The sequence below is a fragment of the Palaemon carinicauda genome, chromosome 8 (genome assembly GCF_036898095.1).
Source record: "Palaemon carinicauda isolate YSFRI2023 chromosome 8, ASM3689809v2, whole genome shotgun sequence".
In the NCBI taxonomy this organism is placed as follows: Eukaryota; Metazoa; Arthropoda; class Malacostraca; order Decapoda; family Palaemonidae; genus Palaemon; species Palaemon carinicauda.
This window is the reverse complement of record NC_090732.1, coordinates 139,624,872-139,637,371: the sequence shown is the minus strand read 5'-3', so window position 1 is coordinate 139,637,371 and position 12,500 is coordinate 139,624,872. Positions and strand designations below refer to the sequence as shown.

The window sequence follows — 12,500 nt, the reverse complement described above, 5'->3', positions numbered from 1 at the left end:
ATTATACCGTTCTTTATTTAACGTCAGCATAACCCACGAACAAATCAAATTGAACTTTCTAAATAATGCAATAATTTTAATATAATTAAATGCAAGGACTTCACTCTTTATATGATCATTCATTATCATCGACATCGTTATCAAGTTCCTTAGCAGTGTTAATAATGTTATTATTATTATTATTATTATTATTATTATTATTATTATTATTATAATTATTATTATTACTATTATTATTATAACTACAATGAACACAATTTTCAGTTTACCAAGGCCATCAAGTAATAAAGGCAATTTCTGAACATAAGAGACTGTCAAGAAGCTCTGAACAAGATACCGTTATCATAACTACTACAATATAGAGTAGCGAGAGGGATATGGAATAATAATATTCCCTTCCACGCAAAATTAAAAGCTTCATCATGTATAAACGACGCGCTTCTTCGCAAAGGATTCTGACAAAAGGGATTGCAGAGTCCGCATCCTGTCACACGGTCATACGAATGAAGGGTTTTCTGCGCCCAATGCGTTATGGATTCTATAGACCTTCCGATCAAATTTTAGAAAAGGCCAAACTTATGAGAGAAAACATATTCAGCTTACTTTACTTACTATATAGCAAAGTTGGTCTTGCACATACGGCAAGTATGGGAAGTTCCGCGGTTGGTTGCAATATCGACTAAAACCCCTTCACCTTGCCGCAACCCCCTCCCATCGAAAAAAAAAAACCCTATAGCGAAGACAACCTCAACCGAGATATTGGTTTGGGCCACAAAACCACAACTCGAGGGCCCGTGTGGTTTCCGAAGTCGATGGCAGCCACGCAGAAACCCCGCCAGAACTTTCTCGGCAAATTTTCTTGCGAGAGTTTAAAAACGGTGCGATTCCCATGTACGCTAGTGTAGGTGGGAAATGTTTATAATTAATAATATTAAAAAATAAATTAAACTAAATTAATACAGGTAAAAAAAATATTAACCTGGAAGGTTTAGAAAAAAACAAGTCTCTCTTAAAAGATTTGCAAAAACTGAAAGTGTCAATAACGCAGCATATTAGTCAAACAGGATATTGGAAATTACCTTCGCCTATTCTGAAGAATCGGATGTTTACAAACAATAAGTCTATGATAACGAACAATTAACTGATGAAAAAACCTACGAAGTTCCTATTGATAAAAAAAATATATTATGATATAATTTTATTATTAGAGATTTTTTCCACAGTTGATGATAAAAAAAATCAAAATAGATCAACAGTTTTTCCCGAAAACAAGGATACCTAATTGCAGGCTACTTTTCTTTTGATATATATATATATATATATATATATATATATATATATATATATATATATATATATATATACATGTATATATATATATATATATATATATATATATATATATATATATATATATATATATATATATATATATATATATATATATGGAATCAACTACCTTCCCAGAGTGATATTCCCAAACATAGCATGTTCATAAACGTACATATCATAAGAAGAAAAATGATTAAGGTTTGGCGTAAAACGAATAAAATAAGAAATCCTGAATTACAAGATTAATTTTGAAAGCTAATAATTATTAAAACAATAAAAGTAATACGCAAAAATGTGCGTATTTGCATAACATTTATGTATGTATTTGTACATACATAATGATTACCAAAACTTGCCTGGTACTCTCAAAAGGTATTGAGAAGTTAACATAAAAAATCAATATCAGTTTACCTTTTTGTCCAGTAAAATACAACTAGAATATAATTAATACGTAAAGTTTTTGTGAAAAGGTTAAAAACCATGGGAAGTTTATGGGTAAACTTCCTTTCAACCCATTCAGTTATAAGTCTCAGCTTTAAATTCTTTTGCATAAACAAACAAAAGCTACAATTTTACTGATGACATATCATACATTGGTTCTTCTCGACATAACATATGTAATTGTCATCAGAAACACAAGCCGATATTACGGCGAATGCACCATTTTTTTTTTAATCTAAAAAAAAAAAAAAAAAAAAAAACATTAATCTAAATAAAAAACAAAACTCCAAGATCCATTTCCATAAGGAACAATGCTCTATCTCCGTGATCAAACAAATCATGCCAGCGCCATCATACTTGCAATATATATCCGGGAAAGACAGGTGAAGCATAATTGCAAGGGTCACGATCCGTACAATTGGGGGAGGGGAATTTTAATGAAGAACACGGCATACAAATTTGGGAGAGGGACATGGAGTGCTGGGGTGGGGTTTGGAGGGAAGGAGATAATCAAGCATTCAATTTACTGACCTTTCATCGTTAATCCATCCAAGTCCAGGTAGGCGCCATCTATAAGTAAGAGAAAAGTGCAGATTCAGTATCGTTGTAGTCACTTGTAATTTCAAGCGATTATGACAAATACTCGCAAATGTTGGCGCTAATGGCGTGACTCATTTTCAGACATAAGTTTTAGGTAGAGCGCGGACGTTGATATACAAGCTAATTAGAAATTTATGTTAAGTTCATCATTAGTGACCTACGATCAGAGCATAATTTGATTTATTACATCTCTCATCATTATTTTTTTCATGCTGAAATACATAATTTTGTTTTGGTCTAACCGACGGAAACTTCAAATTGCCTTCTTCCCTTTTCACCGAACAAGCTTAAAATAGAACTTACATAAACTAAAATACGAAAAATGCGGTTATTTCCGTATGAATACTTTAAATGAACCAGGTGAAATGTCAAAACTACGTGATTCAACCATTCTATAATACCACTTCCCCAAACTAAACTAACTTCCCTGATCATATTATCAAAACCAAAAGTCTTCTCGAAAAAAAGGCTCTACCGATCAACAGAGCACGGAAAAACACACCTACAAAGGTAAATTATGTCTTGAGGTAGTCTTAAATCTTCACATTGTTGTTTAATTACACATTCCAAGAAAGAACTAAAATGAAGATCGCTGTCTCCTTCAGGTTAAATTTATGGATATGGAATAACGAACGAACTTGAAATTTTAATTTTACTACCATGAACGATAATCTACCTTTATGCTGACATATTGCAATGGAGAATCTTTCATCTGTTGACCATAAGGACCCTTGAAATATAGACTGTTTGTCTTGGTTCGTTTGTGATATACAAGTTTTATCAAAGCTTACAAGAAAATTTTCACGTATAATGGTGCATTTCTAAAATGGCCAACAGATGTATATTACAGATGTGAACCTGGGTGTGTCATAGATAAAATATAACTATTGCTATCGGCCATAGGTTCGAATCCGTGACAGGGCAGAGAAATTTATCATGAAAGTTATTTCCCTAACAGTCTTCATACTCGTGGCAGAGCGAGTTATTAAAGGGAATTTATGGTTTATTTGAAAACACAAGTATGCATAATGAGTGCGATTACAAGCAAACTCCCGAGAGTATTTGTAATAAACCCAAATAAAAAAAATGCTAACAATATCGCAAATCTTCATCGTAATATCCGAATTAAAAACTTTAAAACATTTTATATATACATATATATATATATATATATATATATATATATATATATATATATATATATATATATATATATATATATATATAATGTAGTAAATCCCAACATATTCGTAATTTATGCAATCAACAGCTGATCAAACTTGATTGATGAAATCCTCACAAATCCACAACATTGGTAATGAATCTTTGGAAATGATTGGCCAAATATTGGAAAAAATAATTTCTCTCTCTCTCTCTCTCTCTCTCTCTCTCTCTCTCTCTCTCTCTCTCTCTCTCTCTCTCTCTCTCTCTCTCTCTCTCATTAACATAAGAAAACATGAAGAGGTGTCTTCTGACATGACAATTTGTGCCCATTAGCGAGTGTTCAAGCCTGAATAAACTTTGTGATCAAGCACACAGCAACTATGATGAATCATTGACTAAATAGGAGAATCTAATGTTCCTAAGTATCATAACCCGAAAAAGAACTTTAGTACTGAATTTTCGTTTCAAAGTGATACTACAAAATTAAGCTCCAAATGTCAAAAAAAAAAAAAAAAAATCCCGGGTTTATATCTCTTTACTTTATTCCATCCTTCCCTTATTCTTAAAACCAGGAAAAAAACATTAAAATATCACAAGGATGAATTTAAATGTCATATAATCGCTAAAGGTTCATTAGCCAAATAAGCATTCGATATGTTCACAATACCAATGCATTAACTATCACTATTAAAATTGTAAAAAATATTATGGAAACGAGAAAGTATGCAATTATTCACAATAATTAGGAAAAAAAAAGGGGTTCGAACTAAAAGATAGTTCGGCGTGACACCAAATACAAAATATTCACTTTAATTAGTTTACTATTCCCATGAATAAACTGCCAGTTCAAAATATACATCTAATCCTGATGGTAATAAAATAACGAAAATATTTAATTTGACGCTATTAAAAAGAAACAAAAATAACTATTACATTAACATAAAAAAATATTCACATCTAATCATGATGACAATAAAATAACTATTATATTTAGATTTGACGCTATTAAAAAGAAACAAAAATAACTTACATTTTCATAACAAAAATATTCACATCTAATCCTGATGGCAATAAAATAACTATTATAATTAGATTTGACGCTATTAAAAAGAAACAAAAATAACTATTAAATATTCATAACAAAAATATTATAATAATAATAATAGGAGGGAAAAAATCTGCAAATGTATAAAGCATTGACAATATATAAAAAATTCTTTCAATTCGCGTTAGCTCCGGACAACGTCGGGATTTCCTATTTTACGATAAGGGAGCCTTCAACACAGCGATTCGATTAATGTGTATCATTTCCGATGACAAAATTGCTAATATAATTCTCTTATCAGTTATGTATCCATGAGTAATTTTACATTTACAAGCACACGCACAAACAATATAGCCTACAGTATATATCACACAATGCATTCCCACAATATATGTACACATACTTATATACAGTAATATTAATATATATATATATATATATATATATATATATATATATATATACATATATATATATATATATATATATATACTGTATATGTATATATATATAAATATATGTATATATATAAACATATATTATATACATATAAATATATATATATATATATATATATATATATATATATATATATAAACATATATACACACATTATATATATATATATATATATATATATATATATATATATATATATATATATACACACTGTAGATAAAATTTTGAAAAGTATACATCTCTCCTTCCTAGATGTAGATGTGCATGAATACTGTAGTAACAAAAACATCGTAAAACTAAACTACTAATTTAAACTCATCAACTTAAAAAACAGTTAACACTAGCATTCTAGGTTTCTTTCGAACGAGAACAATTTAACAAGAACAACAGAGACTGAACGCTAAAATACAATCATATCCATTACATTATTTTTAAATACCAAAAAGCAATATCCGACAGAGGTTGTCACTACTATTATTATTACCGTCCAAGCAGCAACCCTAATTGATAAGGCAAAATGCTACAAGTCCAAGGTGTGGCGAAGCAGCTCGGCGCAGAAAGCGCAGATACGCAAAGAAATATTAAAGTAGATAAATAATTCTAAATAGATATGACAAAAATAAACTATAAAACGAGACACTCGCATGTCAACATTTTCAATTGAAAAAAAAAAAAGAAACATCTGCAACTAGTTTGAACTTCTGAAGTTCAACCTATTCAACTACGGGGTCAAAGCTGAAATAAGACTCCTAGAATACTGTGTAGCATTAAGCCTTATGATGGAGGAAGCAAGACTTAGAAATTATTGCTTACACTACGTGCTGGATGGTACAGCTTGGAAATATCTGAATGCAAAGGACGGTCAGATTCATGAAAAATATTATGCAAGTACCTAAGATGAATTTTTCCTTCATTTAACGACAGCACTGATAACATAAGATAATGAAAGAATTGGAGTAAAAGATTATCATATCAAAACCTATGAATAATGTAACTTTTGCACAAATGTGTTTACTAGCACTTTAATAATTTTTCGCACAATATACAAATTATATATATATATATATATATATATATATATATATATATATATATATATATATATATATATATATATATATATATATATATATATTTATATATACTGTATATATATATATATACTGTATATATTTATTTTTTATTTTTATATTACTCTAAAAAAAATTTAACGTTCAATTTTCATATTTTGGTTTACATATATATATATATATATATATATATATATATATATATATATATATATATATATATATATATATATATATATATACACCTCGATTCCTGCCCGGGCAATTGATTGTTTTAAGGTGTCATATATGCGGCCCCAAGACTATACAATAAGCTCCCACTAGACATCCGAAAGACTGAAGATATTCAGGCTTTCAAGAAGAAACTGGCGACTTTCTTAGTTTTCTAAGTACTTCGATTATATGGATTTGACAATAAACATACAATGAGGTGTGAAATACTGACTGCCTGGGAATGTATATGATAAAATAAATGCAAATGTCCTGTAGAGAGTAGTTCCCATACAATTTACGACCAGAAAACCAGCCCTTATAGTTAATAAAGCAAATACAAGCAAAATTTTTGTACAGTGAATTATGCACAGTATCTCTTACATCGGTATACTTCGTTTGTATTTTACCTTAGGGCGACACGAATTACATTATCAACTAAAGTCCACTGTCAATTTTGGAAAGCGATTATGGTTGTAACTAATATTGAATATTATTATAAATAGCTAGAGAGAAATCTGATCCCAAGCGACATATCTATCCAGAAACTCTCACCTGTGCATAATCTAGGAACACCGCTCGCTAGCATTTCGACGGCTTATGTCCAAATGTCGCTATCATAATCTCCGCGATTACTACTATCTTCGAATTTATGATAAAAATGCAAGGGAAAATACGTACATGAATTACGCTAATTTAATATCTCATTAACATGAACAATGTCGTAATTAATCTCGATAACACTACCGAAGATTTGGACTGTCGCTTCTTCTATAAAACCAGTGAGCAATCTTCGGTATCAGACAGATTATCCCCATCATTACAATCCCGCTATGACGAAGTCTATTTAAGTAATAAGCAATTATAATAAAGTACCATACCTTCTATTCATATCAAGAGCAATGTTAGGATAATATCCTTATTGTTTCATGTTAGAAACACTCAAGCTCTTGTTCTCCAGGTGCTTTAATAGTGTGGATTTGACAATACACGAGCAATATGCGGTGTGAAACGTTGAATGATTTAGAACGAAGATGATAAAATGACTATGAAGGTTCTGTTAAGAGTAGGGTTACCCTGCTGTATAGGACCAGAAAAGTAGCCTTTAAAGTAATTATATATACCAGAGAGAGAGAGAGAGAGAGAGAGAGAGAGAGAGAGAGAGAGAGAGAGAGAGAGAGAGAGAGAGAGAGAGAGAGAGAGAGAGATACATTGATTGAATATGGGGTGAAAACGGCAACATAAGGCACGTGAATACTAAAAGTAAGTCTTCAAAATAAGCGTTAAAAATCAAGTAAGACCTATCATAACAACAATACTTTATAGAATGAAAGCCAGCGTCCAAAGGAGGTCAGTCCCCGTGAAAGCCTGTCGTGATAAGCTGATGTTCTTAGAGAAAAGAGCTGAACCTAAATATATTGCGGAGTGATAAAAACAAAAGGATAATCGAAATAATAACATGAGTCTCTCAATTGTATGAAAGGAAAATGTAACGATAACGGGCGGAAAATGACGATGATAAAATTGTAATCAAATTTAGTAGCATTAAATTAGGATAAATCAAAATCTAGATATGAAAACAAGCGCAGGCTTCATATTACGTGATAGTATTGGGTGATTACTAATGAATAACGCTGAAGTTAAATCTGAGGCAACTATGACAGTTATGATAACATTAATTAAAGAAGTGGAAAAGTTATGAAGAATAGCATTTATATTAAAATACCGTACTGAAAATATACTAAGTAAGGAATATCTCACAAAATTAAAGAAATGTAACAAGTCATTGCAAATTTTAGCAAATTATAAATACAAAAAAAATAATTAACCGATGGATATTTTTTTTCTCGCCGCTCTATTAATCATTAAATAATCTTAATTCACAGTGCTTTGGTAGTGTGAATTTAACAACGTGGAATTCGCTATGTGATAAACTAAATACCTTAAAATGTAGAATACAAAATACCTTGTATAGTAAGGTACACGGTTTCCACGAGTGACAGGACCAGGAAAACAACAATTAAAAGTAATTGATATCTATGGTATTTAAGGATCTATGTACATTGTATATGTAATTTTGCGATTCTATTTTCCCAACGATACTTATGGTTTATGCTATAGAGAAATATCAAAGTTTAAACCGCATACTCAAAGTTTTCAAAGTGTGTGAACTCAAAATCATCGTTACTGTTATTATTAAATTAAAGCTAACAACAACATTAATTATACATTTTAACTTAAGGCTTTGTAATGTTCAATACGCAAGTATTAAATATTAAATGTCTCTACAACAGCAGTATTGATAATTCTATAAAAATATGTAGTTAAACATTAAGAGAAAAATAGTTTGGTGCCACAAATTGAGTAACACCTTTTAATTGCCGACAAAACCAATGGTCTGCAATGGCCGTGGTTGCCAGGAAAAAAAAAAAAACAATTATTTTATGTAAATCAAAATTTCTGCAAGACTTTACTACCCAGTTGTTTCACCCCAATCAGCAAATATTGAACAAAAAATTTTCCAAATTAAGACATTCCACATCCCTTGAATATTTGTTTTTTTCGCTATTACGTTTATTGTAGGTATATTTATTTTATTTCTTTGGCTAAAATCTATCGCTAAAACAGATTTCATGCTGGCGCTTACATTACATGGCATTAACATATACTGTATCTGTTACAGCTTTTGTCTTATAATCTTTTGTCACAGTAACATTCTGTTGTGTATAGCAGTGTGCATAAATATATTCAATTTATTACTGAACAAAACTCCCATATTCTTATAGCCAATTTAGCACGAACTTTTCTAAATAAATGACCAATCAAAGAAATCCAGATTGCGCTTGAACCCTTAAAGATGAAAAAAAAAAATATAAATAACAATTAACATGGATAAAAAAAAAAACAAAAAACTTTGCAATGGCACATTTCCGCGACTTAGTACGACTAAAATTTGACAGCATATAATATATGGAAGCCGGTAAAGTAGTTTAATATATCAATCAGGACAAAAGCCTGAGATTACGCAATGAAACGTTTAAACATCGGAAATTTGTGTGCTAGAGCCGCTAAATAAAAGGACTGAACAATAGGGATAGAATTACCCCTGCACTAATTAAATTACACTGGCTGCCGGTAAAGGCGAGAATTGAATACAAGCTAATCTTACTAACGTTTCAGATACTGAACCAAAATATCTAAAAGAATGCCTGAACAAACTAAAGCTAGAAACAAATGTTACCATAAGACACATGAGTGACAGACTATCTGAACCAAGAACAAATAGTAAATTTGGTGAAAGGGCTTTTAGCTACTGTGCGCCTAGACATTATAATAAACTGCCAACTGAAATGAAGGACCTAAAGGGAGCAATTGAATTTAAGAAGAAACTAAAGACATTACTTTTTACAAGATCATATGATTTGGAAGATGCTACAATCAAAGAATTGTATAAGTTATAATGAAAATGTTTCGTTAGATGATTGATATGGACCCGCCCGAGTAGTTCACTAGACTTCAGTGTAGGGTTGGATTTAAACCCAAAACAAGTAAAGTAAGTTTTTGGAGCAAACTCTAAACAACTATCGAATGGTTATTTCCCTGGGTACCTAATCAAGACAAAACTCCTAAGAAAGTAGTTCGAGGTAAGTACTGTTAGGAAAAATATAAATTACTTAAAATTTGTGATATTTCGAAGACTGGTTAGAAAAAACAAAAAGTTTTACAGAAAAGCTTGTAAAACGACAAAAATTTAGAAGAAAATCAAACTGATGAATAATCAAGGGGCATGGAATGATAAAATCAGTGGTGAAGCGCCTGTTACACCAATAAATTACTTTCTAACTTTAAAACAAATCATAGACCGTTAACAAAACAGTGACATATCTGCAACCTAACACGGCTGGACTTACTTTTGCTATGGAAAAAAAAAGCAGAATACTACCCGTAACGATGCATACCATTTGGAAAAGAGAGGGGTGCTAAAGTTTAGGAAAAATTATGAATTACCATCAAAATGAGACTTTAAATCATCTCCATAAAGGTAATATATCTGAAGAAAGTGCCACGACCTGAGAACACTAATTCTTAGCGGGATCGCCGTCGTCCAACGCCCTTGCAAAACAAATACGACCATATTATTTACCAGAAACCGAATAAAAACAGGAAAAATCTCACTTACCGTTGCTGGGCTGTGCTTGGTAAGACGGCTTTTTCATCCATTCGTAGGGCGACCGAACTTGTTGAGGTCTGGGAGGAGGCCCTTGGGCCGTTGGGGGAGACGCTGCGTCCCCAGCGCCATCTCCGAGCCCTAAGATACTTTCGTGCGGCGACTGCGCCCCGCCACCTCCAGGAATTCCTCCGTCGGTAATATAGTCGGGAGGGCCGCCACCCACAGAGGATAACTTGGGGAAGTGAGAAAACGGAGAACCTGGTCCTGCTTGGACAGTTGCCCCGGGGGCACAAGGCGATGGAGTATGTGGTGGCTGCTGCTGCTGGGGTCCTCCTGCAGCTGTTACCGATAGCGAGGGCGGCAAAGGCGAAGCCCCTCCAGCACCATTCTGGTGAATGGAGGCACTCCAATCGTCGTACCCAGGGGAACGCTGCTGTTGGCAGTGGGCAGCAGCCGCCGCGGCCGCAGCAGCTGAGTGATGAGGCGGCGGCGGCATGTAGACAGCAGCAGCTGCCGGGTTGTGCCATGCGCCCCCTTGAAGTCCATCTCCGAACTGGCCAGTCATAAAGGGCTGGAAATTGTAGTTCGAATCCAGAGGTCCATACTGGTGGGGATGGTGGTGGTGATGAGACGACTGTTGTGGGTAGTATCCGAAGTACCCAGGATGACTCTGCTGTGCCACCACAGAATGGGGCGGCCTGTTGGCCGTCGGGAACATGGCAGCGTCTGACGATGAAAAAGTCCCGTCCACCAGAACCATGATACACTTAGCAGGGCGACCCGCCCATCACCACCTTCTCAAAGCACCGCCGCACACGCCTCTACGCGCACTTGATCAACACTTCAAACACACAAGCACAGAATCTCCTTAGAGATTCCACTTAAATGAGTTTGCAATCGTCAAGTTTGCACTATTACTCCCAGTATGATATTTGGTGGTTCCTCCCTAAAGACTTGAGATTTCTAGCCAAGTTCCTTAGTCTAATGACTTCTCTGGTCAAATCAAACTTATCAGAAATGTTAAAAAATAATAGAAAACACCGTTCCAGAACGTATCAGTATCACAAGATACCTTCAGAGATGAGTACTTTTCGAAAGTGAATGACCTGAAACGCAGACGTTAAGTAACCGGGACTTCACTTCTACTCTTTCCTTGCTGTAGAGACAATGGCGGTCAGCTCTGTGTTTTGCCTCGCATTTGAGATTTCATCCCATCCCCGCCCACTGTCACTGTAGCCCCGCCTCTCGTCTGCATCCAGCCAATCGAAAGCTGGCTTTGCTTCAGTGCCCCGCCAATGGGCGTCCTTAACCGGCACTACGACAAAAACATTGGGCAAGTGGAAGAATCTTCCTTGCAAGAAAGCGCTCTGTTAAATCTTGTAGGTAAAGGATTTCGATAATAGCGTCCCAAGGGCTGATATTTTTCTCGGAAATACCTTTTCTCTCCGGAAAATATTTTGGTTACCCAGCGTAAAAATAATTGGTGCGGAAAATGGATGCGGCAGCGTTTTAGTTTTACATCAATTTCACAAGAAAGAAAGAAAATCGGGAGGGAGAAAGAGTGAAAAAAAAGGGGAAGCAAGAAGGATGTGTACGTTGTAATCTTCTATTCTGATCGCAACCGTGATTTGTAACTGGGATGAGTGCTGCCGCTGCAACCTTATTCAAATGAGGTACCTGTTGGGATGCTGGCTTGCAACAAAACCGGAATCAACAACAGCCTCTGGATTCTTCAGAAATTCACAAAATGATTTTGCGCTCGGAGCATCGGAACCTCTGGCGTACCATACGACATCAATTTGCAAAATTAAATATTTGCGATGAATGGACTAAATTGATGGAAATATTCAGTTTGAATAGAGGCAAATTGAAAGTCCTTTCTATCATTGCAGAGATGAATCCTATTGATGGAAATATTCAGTTTGAATAGAGGCAAATTTAAGGTCCTTTCTATCATTGCAGAGATGAATCCCATTGATGGAAATATTCATTCAAGACAAATGGTCAT

The 12,500-nt window shown here is 33.7% G+C and overlaps 1 protein-coding gene across 1 annotated transcript in view; it reads right to left on the bottom strand.

The window, feature by feature from the left end:
* Nucleotides 1-11,659, bottom strand: part of LOC137645474 (spidroin-2-like) — a 44,184-nt gene extending 32,525 nt beyond the window's left edge. The window contains exons 1-2 of the mRNA XM_068378279.1: nucleotides 10,502-11,659; nucleotides 2,305-2,343 (exon numbers count right to left, since the gene is read on the bottom strand). Of these exons, the coding sequence (XP_068234380.1) occupies nucleotides 2,305-2,343; nucleotides 10,502-11,252 (790 nt within the window). The 5' untranslated portion in view covers nucleotides 11,253-11,659. The remainder of the gene's footprint in view (nucleotides 1-2,304; nucleotides 2,344-10,501) is intronic.
* Nucleotides 11,660-12,500: the final 841 nt, after the last annotated feature.